The following is a 17,836-nucleotide window of genomic DNA, read 5'->3' as shown; positions in this document are numbered from 1 at the left end:
CCTGGAAGTTATGAAAGCCTAACTAATCTTTTACCAGAACTCGAATGTCTTCAGCTCATTTTATTCGATCGTCAGCCGATATTCGGGCAGCATGAACTCCCCGAGGAGTTTCCCTGTCGTCAATCACTATGGTGTCGCAGGAATGCTGACAATTTCGTCCATGTATATCAGTCTGATCAAAGTAAGCCAATTTTATCTGTTATTCACCAGATATCTCCGGGATTGACCACAACTTATAGGTTTACAACGTTCTCCATCCACTCGACTTGATGTCAGAAAAGCCAGTGAAACCATGGCGGGAATGGATGCTTATCGCCGAAATCTCTACATGTTGTCTCTTTACAGCGAGGAGAGATTGTTCCTTGATAAAATGTCATATTCTTCCATCTGGAAATCGTCTTTAACTCAAGTGCCTGGCGTGCCAGTTCAGGAGCAATTGGCCCATCTTCCATCAACCCCTTCAGCTCTGCGCACGATGATGTTTCAGTCGATGGATGAAGTATTCGCGGCCATCCCCACCTCGGCTAAGCCAGACTATATTGCCGCTCAAGATGTCATTCATCATGTCTTATGTCTACTTCGGGTAGTATCGCTCCATATGCTTGAGTCATTTTCCGGGTGGCAAGGCGAGGACGCTGAAATCGATACGTCAGCAAAGAGCTTGAAACAGTGGATGGAAAACAATGCACCTATTGCCAGGAAATGTCTGTGGCATGCTGTGTGTGTTTTCAGCACATTGAAAGCTAAGCAGAAATTTGCCTGTCATGATCCTCTCTGTTTCCTGATTGCTTTCTTCTATATATGGGCATTCGATGCTCTTGTGGTCGCTCCTGAAATCGAAAAGCCGGAAGCTTCAACTAAGGAAATTCGCTTGTTAGACACCAGAGAAATTCATATTTGGATCGCTGAAGGCCCAAATACTCGGCTTAATCTAGTTGGGGTTGGCGCTCTGACGGGCAAGGGAAGCTCCTTGCGTCTACTCAGTGAGGTCTACCAGATTTTCTCAAAACGCAAGTCCTGGTCTGGACTTTGCCGTGGCCTTGCATCTGCAGTTGAGCAGCTCCTGAGAAAACAGACAATTCTTCAGGCAACAATCCCTCAAGAGCCTCCCCAGGGAGCTACCCAAGGTCCTACCCAGGAGTCTACTCAGGAGCCTACCGAGGGAAACACCGATACCCAAATGACTTGAAACCTTTGTTACTTATCCTTTGGAATACTATATTATACATTCAGAGCTACCTACATACATATGTACTTTAATGATACCCAAAGTCTGTTATCTGCCACCGCGCATACCACCGATGTCTCTCCTTCTGCCTGTGTCTAATCGGCCCGATGAACCTCTCAATATCTCGAATAACGAGTGAAGGAATACTGCTGTTCATGTCTACCTGGCGAGTCAATCGAATTTCAAAGGATTCATTGACTAGCGATTTTGACACGTTCATCTTCCTCCTAACCTTAGATATCAAGACTGAAATTGGTGGTAAATGTCTACTATAAAACAAGGTATTATATGAAAAATTCGGACTATCTACCGGTGGACGTACATACTCATCTAATCACAGCAGTTGTGGCGCATTGTTTATCAAGCATCTGCTTCCAGCCCAAGACAAAAATAGTTCTTGGCGCTTCTTCCAAGGTTTTCAAAGGCCAAGCTCTAACCAGACCTGCCCAGAATATCTTTAGATCTTGCTACCTGCCTTTCTCCGTGCCTCCCTCTCTTGATCACGGATCAATCGGCGCAGAATCTTACCACTCGGGCTCTTGGGAATTGCATCCACAAATCGGATACCTCCCTTCAACCACTTGTGACGGGCCTTGTGTTCTTCAACATGCTTCAAGAGAGCTTTGGACACTGATTCGTCGGACCCCGCAGTAGGAGACTTGACAATAATAGCCTTGGGGACTTCTCCTGCACGAGCATCTGGAATGGCAACAACGGCACAGTCCGAGACATCGGGGTGGGCGAGGAGATGGGATTCAAGTTCGGCAGGTGCAACTTGCAAACCCTAAGAATGACGTGTTAGACTGCGAATATTTCCATCAACCGGCGGTATCACCAACCTTAACCTTGATCAACTCCTTAATACGGTCGACAATGAACACGTGCTCGATGCCATTCGGGCTTTGACGAATGACACCCTCATCTCCAGTACGCATCCATCCGTCCACGAATGTCTCTTTGGTGGCTTTCTCGTTGTTCAGATAGCCCAGGACGACACTTGGGCCTCGGACCACCAACTCGCCTGGTGTGTCGTATGTTGTAATTTCCTCGTTTTCGGGTGTCATAATGCGTACCTCGAATCCAGGGATCAAGGAACCAGATGAGCCTAGCCAGACATCATGGGGGAGGGTTGAGCTTATGACCGTGCTGGTCTCCGTAAGACCTATCCGCGAATATGTCAGCTACGTGTGGATTAGAAGCACCAATAATCACATACCGTATCCTTGGCGGATCATAATATTCGGGTAGACTTTGAGGAAATCGTTCGCTGTCTCCGCACCTAGGGGTGCTGCTCCCGTGAACATAACCTTCACCGAGCTCAGGTCATACTCGGAGCACACTTCTTGAGAGCTCAGCATGTGAATGATGATCGGAGGTACCTAAGTGGCTGGTCAGTATTTGACAACATTTTCTCATGAGAAAGGACCTGCTCACCAGGAAGAGCGAGATGATCTTAAAGTGTTGAATGGCGTGCAGGTAGGATTTCAATTCGAACCTGGGGAGAACAACTGTTTGGTCGCCTCGGTATGAGCCAGCATGGCAAATGACCACCAGAGCATAGATATGGCTCTGCGGAAGGAGACCGAGAGCAATCTCCTGAATAGGGGTCCTGGTGCCTCCCCCATCCCGATAGCTCTGCTCAGATGCCTTGATCTGAAGGGTATTGGCAATCACGTTGCGGTGTGAGATCATCACTCCTTTCTGTTTCGCAGCAAATTATTAGCCAAAGTGTTATTCAAGTTGTTGGGATACTACTTACCGGCATTCCAGATGTTCCACTCGAGTAGCACAAAAATGCGGCGCGTCGGGCTCCCTCACCTGCGCTCCATCGCAATTCATCAACTGGGGGTAGAGACTTTCCAGCCGCGATGAGTTCGGAAACGGGCTTGTATTCTGCCGGAGGCTTCGCGCCTCCGAGAATCTGATCAGGTACATCCAGTAGGTAGATTCTGTTCTTTGGGAGACCGGCTTTGGCCGCAGCCTCCAGTGAGATGGCGAGGAGAGGAAGGCAAGTGACCAAGGCCTTGGCCTTGGAATCAAGCAGCTGATGTGTCAACTCGGCGGCGGAGTATGATGCGTTGGCAGGAGTGACAACACCACCCAGTCTGTGAACGGCCCAGAATAGGGGCAAGGAGTCGATCTAATGGCGCGAAAGAATAAGCTCCTTTCTACTCCGTATGTATTGTTGATACGGTATTTCCACATACAGTGTTGAGGGCAAAGACGGCCAGTGTCTTATCCCATTCTGACCCTTCATTCGGCGCCCAACCAAATTCCTTTGAAAGACTACGAGCCAGGGAGTCAACTCGGTTGGCTACCTCTTGCGACGAGTATGACTTCCCAGTGAGGCCGCATGTATATGGGTCCCGGGAGCTAGCGTGTGGCACTCGTCCATGTCTCTCATTGAGCATAAACTCGCTGATTGAAATACTGTCAGGGATGGGGGCCAATTGACCGGCCTCTTTTGAAGGTAAGAACACCATTTCCCCAAATTCTCGGAGGCTCAGCGATCCGTCGGTACAATCAAGGGGAAAATGTGGGGAACTAAAGTGAGTTCGGCTATTTTTAAGATGTGATTAGCTGCAACGAGGCGAGCGCAATGATGGGGTTTTACTCACGGTTTAGAATAGTTAGATGAATAGTGCGAATTGGAGACCTTAAAGAATAATATAACTAGCTGATAGGAGATTTATGAAGTACGTGGTGTGGGGAAATCGGTAAACCATGCGAGAAATCAAAAGAACGATTATACCGCTAGCTTCTTGGGTTTAACCGAAATTGGGTAGCCGGTGGACTAAATCTGCATCAACCGTTCGGCTTCAGTGGGCATATTGCTTATATAGCAGCTCATCGTTGGCGGAGTTTTATGCTGCCAAGACTAAAGATACCTCGGTCTTGGCATATCCGAGGGTATCGTCTATCTGCATGCTCCATATTCTTATATTCATATATGCTTAACTTTAATTCCAGGAATTCGACCAGATTAATGATATGAATAGAAAACTGGAATATCTCGAGAAAACCGACAAATCCGTTTCCTACACTTCCCAGGTCGCTTCGATGAAAAGCAACCCCAGAAAATGCCCCGAACATTTAAAGTGGCCTTGGCATGTAGATCACTAAATCCCCATTGGCTCGGCTTACCCCTTTGGGAATATACCGAGTATCTACAATATACTACACCAATACCTCTCTGTTTTTAAGAAGCTATTTATTTACAGAATGAAATGAAAGCTTGACATATATGGGAAATAACACCAAACACACTAAATAAAGCTTCAATATAAAGGACAAAAGACTGTTCAATCAAATTGAAACATGACAGAGTGGTATGGCCAATCCCCCGATATAATAGAGAACCTTGGATTATAGAAAGATAGTATTGTCTAGGTTCTATGATTGCAGGACCTGGAGTCAAAGTAAAGTTTTGGGGTACATACCTAGGTATGTAGGTATCATTCCAATGATTGTTCATCACCCCCATGTCAAATATGATCGATCATTTAGTCCATCCTTTTCAAGTCAGTCATCCAGTTCATGAACAACCTTGGAAACCGCTGATAGCCGAGCACATTGTGTTTTTGAGCATCTCCTACTTAGAATAAGGTCAATGGAGTGTTTAGCTGCAAAGCGTCTCGGTCTCGTGGGTTAGGGCTCTCATCATGATACCAACCTCGGGAGTCTCTTGTTGTTCATCTCAAACCAAATGAACATAATACCATTGCTTCTAATTTGAAGTTTATAGCGGGCAGTAAACTCTCTCGAGATTAGCTTAAGTAATGTAAGGTCAAAGTTTATTACCGCTTTGTACCCCGACCTCGACGCCGCTCTGGCAAAATATATTCCGGGCTCGCGCCCAAGCTCCATCATCCTTCCATCCTAAACTTCATTCAAACATCCCATGATCTTTCGAAGCTGGGTACTGTTGAAGCTGAGTACTGTCTGAAAATTAGACTGAGTACAATTGCAAAGCCAATTCACCTTGTATGGTGGTATTGAGTCTACTATACTGTGAGTATCACCATCGGCCTGTGTCAGCAAATATGATGTTGTTGATAGTGAAATCTGTTCTTGGATATGCCTGAAGATGATACTTATTTAATTCATCGCACATTAGCTTGATTGCATGACAATTGTGGAAAATGGCACCACGCCTTGGTGTTAATCGTCGCCAGGCGGTTGAAAGGCCAGTGCGAACAGGCCGCATTGCCAAAACAAAAAAAGAACAAGCCAATAAGGGTGAAAATCCTTTGTTTAACTTTTTATGAACTATGAAATGCTGACACTAGACAGTCTCACTGGATCAGCTGGAAGCTGCTGTTAACAATCAAGCCGTTGAGCCGGTTTATGGAGCACCCCCAGCCTGGGCAGAGGTATTCAGTTGCTATTTTCTTGATAACTCATATGGTCTATATACTCATCCTTTCTCCAGGGCCGTCAGCAGCTTTGTGATGCGATTCCATGGTTTCGCTGCACTCAAGGTGCAATGTATCACAATGAAGGCTTCTGCTATGGTTTCCTTGTTGATGCTGATGGTGGTACTCGCACTTATATCGACGAAGAAGTTATAATTACCAGAATGTAGGTGCTCTGCGTCCAAACTAATGTCCTGTCTCTGCTAACTTTTATCAGCGGTGGATGCTGCACCAAAGACTCGGGAGGGAACTTGACCCTCGAAAAGAATCAAGACCCGGACAATGCTCTCGTCCAAAGCATCATCAACACCCAAAAATCCCAGCTTGCTGTTGGTCTTGTTATTGGTAATATATCAGAGATTATATTGAAGGAAACCTGCTGACCACCGGTTATAGGGAGCAAGAACAAGGTTCTCAACCGAGAGCTTCCACATCGGTACAACATTATGGACTGGTTTCATGTTACCAATGTTTGGTTTGAAAAGATTGGCAAGAAGCACGGAGTTAAGGTCCGCTTTGAGAAGCTGAACCTTGCGGAGAAAAGCTGGTGGGCGGCCAAGGACTCTCTCCCTCCGGTGCCCCTCGATGAACGGGACTTTGAAACAAAGCCCGAAATTCTCAAGTGTGAGAGATGCTCGACGGAGAGTGTTCGCTTGTACGAGGAAGGTTGGATGTGCCTTGAACCTGGTTGCGTCGGCTTCTGGAAGATCGAAAATGCTTTCCCTCCCGCTGAGCTCACTTTCAATCCCGACTTCTTGAGCTTCCGCAGTCGTCCAGACCCAGCAATCCAGCCTCACTACAGTCTAGTTCCTGACCTTCTGTCCACTTTGGATGAGCATGCTGCGGATGTCAGCACCTCTCGCATCGCATGGAAGGGAATTGTGTGCCCAATGTGTTTCAAATGTATCCGACGAACCTTCTGGAGCGGTTGGAAATGCGATGATGACTCTATCGATGGTGAGAAGTGTGCAAGTAGCTGCCCATTTGAAAAGTTCATGAATATGAACCCTATTTCACTTCGGATGGTCCTCGATCATTTCGAGCTGGCCCCGATCAAGCGAGCAATTCTTTTTGACAGGAAGTTCAGCATTCCGGAGATTGACGACAATACCTTGTTCCCTTACCGGAAGTTGACTTACAAACTCGACGGAGTTGGCTCGATTACCCACTTTGTGTCCAACAAAGCAATCAATAGCCGCACGAATGGACCAGATGACCTTTTCATCAATCTTCAACGGGGTGATCTTGGTCTCAAACGGTTCCGGCTCCAGTCCAGTCTAGGTAAGTGAGCCAGGTACAAGCCCCAGAAATATAGTTTCTGACATTGGAACAGTTGCGGGTACCCTTACCTCACATTTCGCAGTCAACTATGTAAGTGAAGAGATATTACCTCAACATTTTAGTCTCTATATCATCTGACGAAATGGAACAGGGTATGCCCTATAAATATGTCGTGTCTGTCGATTCTAAGGGCTTCGGTGAAGCACCCAACGACATGCTCCAGGCTCTGGGCCGTTTGTCGTGGGCAACCGAAAAGGCAGTCGTCTGTTCTGGGGATAAATACTTGCCTCCAAATGAGTTGTTGACGCTTGGCTATTTTGAGGAAATGAAGATCGGGGTAAGTTAAAACTATGGGATTCAAAATGCCCTAGGCTAAAATGTATTCTCTCAGTTCCACGATGACGGTGAGTCTTCGCTGGGTCCCAGTATTGCCACACTATCCCTTGGAGCGAAAGCAACCATGTTCGTTCGTATGAAGTACAAGTATTTCAACGGCTGTACCCGAAGGGCTGAGCCCAAGCAAATTGGGACTCTTCTGCAAGACGATCCTATTCTGAAAGATTGCATGTTTGAGGGCGAACGCCGGACACTGAAGGAGGGGTTTGATGCTGGTGATATCTCGCAAGAGGAGTATGATGATTCTCGTCGTGCTCTATCGATGGGCCGCAAGGGCAAAGAGGCCCCCGTTACAATCAAGATGGAACTTCATCATGGTGATTTGGTTGTCATGCACGGAGAAAATCTCCAGAAGTACTATGAGGTTTGTGGTTTTCCTCCTTTTTACTAACACTGAACTTCAGAGCTGACCGCTGTAGCATTCTGTGGTGCCTGAGAACAAGTTGCGTTTCGCTTTGACCGCAAGATACGTCAAGCCTGACCATGTTGATGCGAAAGAGATCAAAAAAGGCCAGTTCTCGCTCACACCTGAGCAAATCTACGATGGAAAGTGATATTACTATTTGCCGAGTGATACGATTTCGAAATATCTTTCGCAGTTCTGTTCCATCTTGTCAACTTTGATTGCTGATTTCTATGACTCGAGTACCACGACCTTATATCTATCTATCACGGTACTGATTGCTGGCTAACTTTTTCATTTTTGTTGCGAATATTTCTATGATGTGCCCAGGTCCTGTTTTGCTGCTTTTGCTATATACCCTACTGCTTATACTTTCTATTGTGTGCTTTATATTAGCTATATCTACGCTCGACAACCACTGCCGCGCTACCAAATATCATATCTTATTTTTAGTTCTTGAGATTTTTTCCTAATGATATCCTGCAATTTTAGTGTAAAGTAGACAGGACGTTTCAGCTTTGCTTTGAGCCATGGATCTTTTGTTCGGAACATGACATAATCCAGACTCCACGGGCGCCCGGGCGTTCTTTCCCAATTCAGTCGGCACTCCGACCGAAAAAGGAAAAACACGGATCGGCTTGAAGACCTTAACTAAGCGGCTCTGCGGAACCCGCACGCGGACTCCGATCGATCTACAATAGTCTACTTTTTCTTTTTTTGCTTTTTTCTTCTCATCTCAGGCATTAAAAACGCAGAAGCATCATTACGGCTCTATTCAGTAAATATTTATGTTCAATGACTGCAAATTTACCTACCAAATGAACGACGACGCACTGCGAGCTGTGAGTGCTACCACATGACTTGTCGGCATTCGTATACTGACGATATTAGTGTGACCTTTGCTATTCAAGAAAGGTTAAAGGAGTTTATCGAGTCTATTCACTGCCTAGGGACTGATATTTTTCAATAGGTTCGCTGTGATAAGCAACTGCGTTGTGCAAATTGTACCGATTCGGGCGTGGAGTGCACTCGTATAAGGATTCAACGACCTCGCAAACACTCGTCGTCAGTGTATGTTTTCATATGATTCTATCTCGCTACAGCTATATGCTTACCTGAATCAATAGAATATCTGCTCTCGGGGAAAGATTGTTAACCCTAGAAAGAACAGTTTCCGAGTATGATTTCCATTATGCTTTTATTGAACACCCATTGATTGACCGATTAGGGGCATTGAAAATATCACTCCACCCAGTGTGGCAGACTACCATGATAGAGATACGCCATCGAAAAAAAGGAGACTGGATCATGTCTCGCGCATAGAATATGCTTCCCAATCCCCCCGGGATGACATCGGATCGACCACACACCATGCAGAGAAGGCCAGAGGGGTTATACAAGGAGAGCTTGATGGAAATGAGCGCATGGATCGTGAACGAAAGGCAATCCTCAGATCTGCCCTGCAATTTGTGGATATTACAGGCCAGCGGAGAACCTCAATTACCGATAGATCTTGGCCGTTAGAACTGCCACATGAAGATTTTCAACATGCTGGTCCATTTATTGCACCATCACCAGAGCTGGTTTACATGCTTCTTTCAGGTATAAAATGGCGTCTTCGTTTCTAGGACATGCACTAATAGCAGTACAGAGCCAACAGCTGCCATCAGGCGTTCTAATTGCGTACAATGGCCGGACCATATCTCGGATAAAACACTAGAAAAGATGGCTTCAACCATTCTTAGCGACAATGACCACGAGCGTGGGCAGGTATTCTACCAGTATAGTATATGCATTTATGTTAGGGCTATCTTCCATCTCTACCAAAAACCGAGAGCATATAAGGATCCCCGCCTCAACGCCCAATTTCTGAAGTCCAAAAAATCATATGAAACGAATGCCTTCCTCGCTCTCAGAAGTCTCAATTTTTTGAGTCCTCCAACCCTTCCTTTTATTCAGTCATTGATTTCTGGGGTATGTCATTATGTATGCTTATACGGAAAGTCTTTTGTTGACATTATTGACCAGGCATTTTTAATGATGTATCTTGGCAATATGAGCCAATCCTGGATTCTAAATTCATACGCTGCTCGGCTGATCACCGCTTTTGGCTACCATGAAATTCAAAATCCGGTTGGAAATTCAAGCTTCGATGAGGAGATCCATAGCGCTATATGCTGGTGTTTTTACCTCGACCGAACTCTGAGCACCCTTCTTTACCGACCATTGTCACTGCCCGAGCCTCGTGTCTCTCCGTCGAATCTAATCAGTGCCGAAAATTCTCTGCCACTTATCCCGTTAATACGGATTTTGTTTGATTTAGCTCAGATCCAAGGAGAGCTGTTGAATTGTGGAAAGGCAGATAACACTCGCCAAATAATCGCCAATCATTCAAGACTCCAAGAACGAATGGAGACCATATATTCAAAATTACAATCTGTGAGTTTGACTAAATTCGTGCCTTTTTTTTTCAAGCTAACCTATTATCCCAGAGTCGAGCCTCGGCACCAGACTGTATCGCTTCGGATTGGATCTCAGCTGAATTTTGTTATTATGCGATTCTAGTTGATATTCTTCGATCACGTTTAAAATGTACCTTTTCCCCATTGACACATAAAGAATGTGTGTCATATTCTCGCAAATCTCTCAGGGCGCTGCATCACCTTCAGAAGAACCTCACGGATAACCCGGGCTTCGTGGATCCTTATCCCTCATTCCTAACATGGTTAGTTGGTCTGCGTGAGCCATCACCCATTCTTCCACTAATATCTCTTCATTTCCCTCAGGACTGTTCTTCTATACCCATTAAGTCCATTCTTCGTCATCTTCTGCAACATTATTGGAGAATTAGACATGAATGACTACAACCTAATGCAAGACATCACTCAAAGCCTGTCTCAGTTTGCCTCAAGTCCATACATTTCAAAACTGTTGAAACTGATGGATCACCTGCAGAATCTCTGCATACCATTGATCCAGGCCAAGCAGCGCATGGGCCCGCAGGTCAAAGTCCCTACTTTGTATCCTTCAATGACTGGGACCTGGCACGACCAACCAGCTAGTGCTGATGAGTATGCACCCCTTACAACGGCGAGCTCTCCATATATGGACTCTGTCACTGGAGCAAATCCTCAAAAATTGCCAACACCCAATGATGGAAGCTATTCTCCCGGTGATACGTTGATGTGGCAATTATTTAATAGCGAACTCTCGCTGGACTGGTTCGAGTCTGACCCTTTTTCTTATTGAGAATGCGTATATATTGTGCTTATTGATACACCTGTTTGAATGACATTTGTCCTTTCTCCGGTTCTTTAATTTCTTGAAGTTCTAGTTCCTGGACTGTTAACCTCTTTGTTGTTCCTACGCAAATATCAGGTGCATTCTATATATCTAGCGATAGTATAAACCATCAGCTAATGCTGGTCGATTCCCGAACTATCCCGGATGCTGGCTCTAGGTCTCCAAGGTTATTTTAGGCAAAGATATACTATTTCTCAACTCCAGACACTGCATATGTGGTTGTGGATGTAATAGATAGAGTGGGGCTAAAGACTCAGCCTCTCAGCCTTGCCCAAAACACGAAGAAATTGGGGGCCAAGATGGTTCACGTTCTAGGATTTTTGACCCCCTATGGCTTATTGGGTTTTGATACTGACCCAAATGACACCCATAGATATATGGTGTTTGACCTTGGTATGACCCCCCCCCCCCCCCCCCCCCCCAAAAAAAAAAGAGAGGACACACCCTATGATGACACTGGACCCCTACCGGATCCCGGGGAATAAACACCCAATTAGTAATTAGAAATAAGCTGGAAGTCAGTAGATCTCACGTATATGTGTCGTACAGAGTATTTCGTACATCATATATTAACAGGAGACCACATACATACTTGCAGACATAGACGTCCCACCTGGGCATCATATATCACTTGGTCAGTCTCGTACAATATAGTGCGGGTGGTGACCCCCGTTGGCGGTGGAGACGGTACCTCGACTTAGCGTGGGCGCAGCTGATGGAGTCCCAACACACCTCCCACATATTTCCCCCAAAACAACTCCTGGTTTTGCATCTTTACTAGACTTGGTTTTCTTTTTACCAAGCCTGGTATATTGCGCTCTACGGTTTCATTGGGAATGCCCAGAGCCAGCTCTTCGGCAGCGTGTCACCGGCCCGCGTGGTCGTTCCCCTCATTCAAATCACTCTGATTTCCTCTCAAGTAGTCACTCGTTTTGTCATTCACTCCCTTGATTGAGTGCCCGAGACTCTAGGTCCTGCTAAACGATCTATTGCGCAATCCTGGGCGCGTTAAGTCGAGTCGACGGATTCTCACCTCACCCCTCCGAAACCATGTCGCAATATTCAAACGGCCAACAGCCATACTACGGCCAATCTACAACCCCCCAAGCCTCTATCCAACCTGCCACAGGCCGCTATGATGCCTATTCGTCCCAAAACCCTGCGCCGGACCAGCATCTTCCTCGAAGGATGCCGAGTTACAATGCTGGGGATGATTCCTCATTCTTCAACCCTGCCCAGGCCCAGAATATACAAGCGACCGAAGGAAACAGACAGTATTCAACACAAAGCGGTGGCTATGGCAGCAGCGCGGGACAGGGTGGCTACAACGTTGCGCAGGGACAGGGAGCCTTTGAAGACGACAGAGACTCGAGATATTCGCAGACTTCCTCGGACACCATGTCGCAAATTTCTCCGAGTCGCGCCTCTTCGCAAGCCTCCAGCCTGTCCTATCGGTACCAATACTCTGGAGCACCGGCATCCCAGCCAGCTTACAACCCGCAGCAATACGGCCTTCCACATACGCAGTCGCAACCGGTCCTCGCTTATAACCCCCATACGTACACAGGCTCCAGTAATGCTTCTTACGCTGCCCCAGTCTCGGCCCATCAACCATATAATCCCGCGGCATACCAGTCTGCCGCGGTTTCGGGACTAGGCTCTCCGGCCCTACCTAGAAGACAGAGCGCAACTTCACACTACGGGCAGACACCGCCGACTCCACAATCGTACGGCTTCTCTCAACAACAACAACAACCACCGCTTCCACCGCCGAGGGGCCCTGATCATCCATATGGAGGACGTTCTTACCAACCCATGTCACCGAACCCCATGTCACCAAATCCCACGTCACCAAACCCCTCGCCTTCTTATGTACCGTCAAGCTCCCCGGGGATGATGCCTATGCCTCCGCCTACATCACGTCCTTATTACAACAACCCACAGGGGACTGCGTATGACTTGCCATCTCCCCAGTACCCCCCAGCGATCCCAAGTGGTTCCTTCGAAGAGCAGCCTCCGATGCCTCCCGTTCATCAGACTCATGCAAATGGCCTGTATGGCAAGCGGCCAAGTGTATCTCATTCTGGGACAGGGCGATCCCTGCCGACTCCTCCTGGGCAGTCAGACTTACCATTGCGAACGGATACTTTGACTCGACACCCCCAATCGCGACCTCTCCCTGGACCACCAGTCGATGAAGCCAGGACAAATGGCAATTGCTTGCCGGCAGAAGCTCCCATGGCTTATGAAGATGTGCTCAGAGAAGACGAGATGGCAGCGTTGCACTCTCAGAACTTTGCCCAGCGTCACAATTCTAGAGCATCCCATGCTAGCTCTGCTTCAAACATGCACTTCTCGCCTGACGAGGAACACACCCACACCAACGGTAATATGGAGACAGCTCCGGGATATAACGTGAATCACGATGCGTACTGTGACGAAAACGATTACGGCGCTGCTGGTGCGATTATGATGGAGGAAGATGCAGCGCGTGAGGAGCGTCTTCAAGGGCGAAGGCGACGTGAGACCAATGCCTCGGTTCTCAGCTCGCATGCATCCAACATATCGCCAGGGGGGCATTCGCCACACTCCGATCCCGATGAAGATAACTATTTCATCGATCAGGACATAGGACGGCTTGAAGGAGGCTACCCAGTAGGGCCCTATGGCGAAGAGCCTTTTTACAATTCAGAGAAGCAATCGGACCCTGCTGCGGGCAACGGTTTTCAAGGAAAATCTGGTTCGTTCAGAAGCTCTGGGTCCCCTGATGGCCGTAGTGAGTATTATGATGAATACGGTCACCCGGCTCTTGCATATGAATACGCCAACCGCCTCCATCATACGCCGGCTGATGCCAGGGTAGACGCCGGTGGAACAGGTGGATTAGCGGCACCCGATGCCTATTCCCGACGGATGAGCTTTGACTACGGCGATGAAGGAGAAACACCCGATGGTCAAACACACTCTGGAGATCAGTCTGATGATGAGATCCCCTATCAATCTGTACCTGAGGATTTGTTCTTCCACCCTGGGATGCGTCCATTGCCACCAGCGCCTGTCCAGCCTGCTGGTGGTAATGTTAGTCTTGGGCCATATTTAATGCCCGCGGGCACATATAACCGCCACTCGGAGCAGCAGGATGACTTTGATAATTATTCACAGTATAACATACCGTCCGTGCTGAACTCTGCGGACTCTTATGGCGATGCTATGCTGAGCCCTTCCCAAGTTCCGCGGTCGTCATCTTTGTCGACTCCTATCGGGCCTCGTGCTGATGCGCCCACCAGGTCGAAGACCGATGCGGACCGGCTTAGATACAGGCAGCAGCAGCAGGAACTCAGCTTCCAGCTTCAGCAAAAGGATTTACCGGACGAGCCTATGCCGCTAGATCTACCAACCATCCCGCATCACAGGCGCAAGAAGTTCCATCCCGCCAAGCTGTCATCGGAACAATTCAAAAAGTGTAGCGAGCCGTGGGCTCTGAGTTCTCTCTTGGCCTGGATTAAAGATCTGAGTGAGGATGAAACAGATCTTAGAGAGCAAGCAATTGCTGATGCCATGGTCGCGTTGTTCACTCACAAAGTTCCCACCATGAATATTGCTGATGCCGAGACACTGGCTGCTCGAGTTGTGAGTGGTATGCTTGAAGGAGGTGCATTGGTAAAAGAAGAAGAATGGGTCAAATTTGGCCCAGGCACTCTTTCGGGTATCCTGTTTCAGATCACTGGCACTGGATGTTACTCCCCAAGGCTCCACTTGCACGAGATGCACATTGAGGATACCGATAGTTTCGGTCGATGCTACTCGCATCACTGTATGCGGACGTTGAAGAAGGTCAACCTCAAGGCGCAGATGATGGCACCGCAGAAGAAAACCGAGGACTGGGTGACTTTCTACAAGGTACCCAAGGAGGTCTTGGACGCTCATCCGAAGAAAGAAATCGATCGGCAAAACAATTTGCATGAAATTGTCACTACAGAAGACTCTTACATCGCACAACTGGATGTCCTACGAGAACTGTATCGTGATCAATTGGCTAAGATGAATCCTCCGATCATGCCGGCGAAGCGATTGCCCAAATTTTTGGCCGACGTGTTTGGCAAGGTCGATGCCGTGAAGAAGGTCAACGAGGATTTCCTGTTGGCACAGCTTAAATACCGTCAAAAAGAACAAGGCCCTTTCATCTCTGGTTTCAGTGACATCTTCCGGGAATGGATTCGCAAAGCTAAGAATGTTTACATCGACTATGCTGCAACCTTCCCAACGGCAAACTATCTTGTGCGCAAGGAGGCCGAGCGCAACCCGCACTTCAAGCAGTTCCTAAACGTGGCACGGGAACATAAACTGTCCGGCCGTCTTGGCTGGGATACTTACCTCAAAGCCCCGATTACCAGAATCCAGCGGTATACTCTTCTGTTGACGACTTTCTACAAGAATATGGACAAGGATTCCGAAGAAAAAACAAATGTGGCACAGGCCATTGAAGAGATCAAGGTTGTGGCACTGGAGTGTGACAACAAAGTGGGAGAGATGAACAAGAAGGCCGACTTGATGGAGTTAGCATCCAAGCTACAATTGCGACCCGAAATGAAGAAGGAAGTTGTACTCAATCTCGAACACTTGGGTCGACAGATCATCCATCGAGGCGAACTGCAGCGCCCTGGAACCCGCACAAGATTCCTTGTCGATACACACGCTATCCTGTTCGACCATTATCTTGTTCTTGCCAAGATATTCACAACACGCGACCAGGCAGTGAAGTATGAGCGATACGATATTTCAAAGCTCCCTATCCCAATGGATCTATTAGGCCTGGAAAGCACCGACGATGATCCTGTGATCAAATCATCCGTCAGGGGAGTTTCGACTATCACGCCCTCCCAAGCGGGTGCTGGCAGCCCTCTTACACATACAGGGTCTGGTGCATCTGGAGGAAACGCAGGCGCTGACAACTCCAAGGACGACAAGATCTTGTACCCTTTCAAAATCAAGCATCTAGGCAAAACTGGAACATACACTCTCTACGCTTTCTCAGCGCAAAGCCGCATAGAGTGGTGCCAAAAGATCATCGAAGCGAAGACAAAGCATGCTGCTGCTCTCTTCTCGCAGAACGCCGAGCCATTCCGACTGCGTGTGCTTGCAGACACTGCGTTTGGATGCTCTGATCATGCGCCCGGCTCTAAAAGTGTCACCATCAAGGGCACCCCTCTCCATCGTGCGGTCAAAGAAGTCGAGAAGCGATATGAAAGCTCGAAGACTCGCCCTCCAGCGGTATGCAAGACTGCAGTCAACTGTGCTACGGTGTTCCAGCAGCCACCTGGGCGCATTATGTGTGCAATTGGCACAGACTATGGACTTTACATGTCTGAGCTCAATAACCCGCGGGGCTGGTCCAGGGCTATTCCTATCACGCGGGTCACACAAGTTGCTGTATTTGAGGATTTCAACTTGCTGTTGTTGATTGCAGATCGGTCTTTGATTGCATACCACCTTGACGTGGTCTGTCCTGCCAATGGGAAAACCCAGTCATCTCAAGATTCAGCTCGACGAGCTCCGCAGAAGCTCTCTGGAAACCGTGAAGTGGGCTTCTTTGCCGCTGGTCGTCTAAAGGACCGGTACTTGGTCTTGTACAAGAAGCGTGAGGGACTATCATCTACATTCAAGGTATGTACAGCCACAGTGAACTCAGTACAGCAACAAGAAACTCACATACAAAAATCTAGGTTCTCGAGCCCGTGCTGCAGAAATCATCCACAAATAAAAGCCGCATGTTCTCACGTCGCTCACAAACGGAGTTCTTCCGTGATTACGACGAGTTCTACATCCCTGCCGAGACCTACCGAATTAACATGTTCCACTCCTCGCTTGCCATCTCAACCCAAAAGGGTATTGAAGTCCTCACTCTTGACAAGAAACTTTCATGGTCTGTCCCAGACTTTAGCACCAACGACACCCAAGATGCAGCCGATACCCTACAGAGCATCGCCAATCGCATCAGTGGGCTCAAGCCACTAGGAATGTTCCGTCTCAGCGAGAGCGAGTTCCTAGTAGCTTACCAGCAGTGCGCTGTGTACGTCAACAAGCACGGCGACGTCTCTCGCAGTGTAGTCATGGAGTTCGTTGGCAGCGCACACACAGCCTGTCTCTATGGCAAGTTCCTAATTCTCTTCAACGAGGACTTCGTTGAAGTCCGCAACGCAATGAACGGCCGCTTACGACAGGTTATCCCCGGCCGCAATGTCGTCTGCATAGACGACGGGAGCAAGGTGCCTGGATCGCTTGATGGAAATGCACACGCCAGCACTGGTGGCTCGACGAGTCTTGCCAGCGGCTTCTCTGGCACCACTAATGGCTCCCCAGCCCCTACGGGTATGGGCAACACGGTCAAAATCTGCATGCAACATCCAGAGTATGAGCGGAGTCAGATTGTCTTGGAGCTGATCGAGAATGAGGGGCAGAAAGACTAAATCAATACTAGTTGAGCGTTTTGGGGTTGCCTTGATTCATGTTTTGTTTTCATTTTGGGTTTCACTTTTTCTTCTCTTGGAGCTCGCAGCTCTAATCCCTTTTCTTCGCCTTTTTATCCCTTTCTACTTTTGGGCCTTGTACCCTGCCGTCGTGGGCATCTTTTTTTCTACGTACGGTGCCCCGTTTCTCCATGCCCATGCTTGTTTTATACCCTTTTTCTTCCTCTCTTGCATCGTTACACAATGCCCTCTTACTTCTTTCGAAGGTTTGGCGTTCATTGATCGATCCTCCCCCTTGGGTTGTTCCAGCCTGCTTGATGATAATGCTGTCTGTACATAGAAA

At 47.8% G+C, this 17,836-nt stretch overlaps 5 protein-coding genes across 5 annotated transcripts; 4 read left to right on the top strand and 1 right to left on the bottom strand.

Annotated features, from left to right (window-relative positions):
• Positions 1 to 292: 292 nt before the first annotated feature.
• N7479_005836 (uncharacterized protein) lies at positions 293 to 1,189 on the top strand (the record flags this gene model as incomplete). The annotated part of the gene is made up of 1 exon (XM_057253532.1): positions 293 to 1,189. One exon carries the CDS (start codon positions 293 to 295, stop codon positions 1,187 to 1,189), a length of 897 nt encoding a protein of 298 aa, XP_057107394.1.
• A 496-nt stretch (positions 1,190 to 1,685) lies between these two features.
• On the bottom strand, positions 1,686 to 3,711 carry N7479_005835 (acyl--CoA ligase; the record flags this gene model as incomplete). Its single annotated transcript, XM_057253531.1, has 6 exons — positions 1,686 to 2,012; positions 2,068 to 2,390; positions 2,445 to 2,607; positions 2,663 to 2,929; positions 2,988 to 3,368; positions 3,436 to 3,711. 6 exons carry the CDS (start codon positions 3,709 to 3,711, stop codon positions 1,686 to 1,688), a joined length of 1,737 nt encoding a protein of 578 aa, XP_057107393.1.
• Positions 3,712 to 5,370: 1,659 nt separating this feature from the next.
• On the top strand, positions 5,371 to 7,874 carry N7479_005834 (uncharacterized protein; the record flags this gene model as incomplete). Its single annotated transcript, XM_057253530.1, has 9 exons — positions 5,371 to 5,467; positions 5,522 to 5,601; positions 5,661 to 5,809; positions 5,861 to 5,988; positions 6,040 to 6,924; positions 6,977 to 7,014; positions 7,076 to 7,261; positions 7,316 to 7,684; positions 7,740 to 7,874. 9 exons carry the CDS (start codon positions 5,371 to 5,373, stop codon positions 7,872 to 7,874), a joined length of 2,067 nt encoding a protein of 688 aa, XP_057107392.1.
• A 667-nt stretch (positions 7,875 to 8,541) lies between these two features.
• N7479_005833 (Zn(II)2Cys6 transcription factor) lies at positions 8,542 to 10,972 on the top strand (the record flags this gene model as incomplete). Its single annotated transcript, XM_057253529.1, has 9 exons — positions 8,542 to 8,565; positions 8,615 to 8,638; positions 8,694 to 8,794; positions 8,851 to 8,901; positions 8,952 to 9,325; positions 9,375 to 9,697; positions 9,752 to 10,162; positions 10,216 to 10,448; positions 10,510 to 10,972. 9 exons carry the CDS (start codon positions 8,542 to 8,544, stop codon positions 10,970 to 10,972), a joined length of 2,004 nt encoding a protein of 667 aa, XP_057107391.1.
• Positions 10,973 to 12,076: 1,104 nt separating this feature from the next.
• N7479_005832 (putative Rho guanyl nucleotide exchange factor) lies at positions 12,077 to 17,493 on the top strand (the record flags this gene model as incomplete). Its single annotated transcript, XM_057253528.1, has 2 exons — positions 12,077 to 16,690; positions 16,750 to 17,493. The coding sequence occupies 2 exons, from the start codon at positions 12,077 to 12,079 to the stop codon at positions 17,491 to 17,493; spliced, it is 5,358 nt and encodes a 1,785-aa protein (XP_057107390.1).
• Positions 17,494 to 17,836: the final 343 nt, after the last annotated feature.

This window comes from Penicillium vulpinum (assembly GCF_028829585.1).
Source record: "Penicillium vulpinum strain IBT 29486 chromosome Unknown utg000003l_segment0_segment0, whole genome shotgun sequence".
In the NCBI taxonomy this organism is placed as follows: Eukaryota; Fungi; Ascomycota; class Eurotiomycetes; order Eurotiales; family Aspergillaceae; genus Penicillium; species Penicillium vulpinum.
This window is presented reverse-complemented; position numbering and strand designations above follow the sequence as displayed.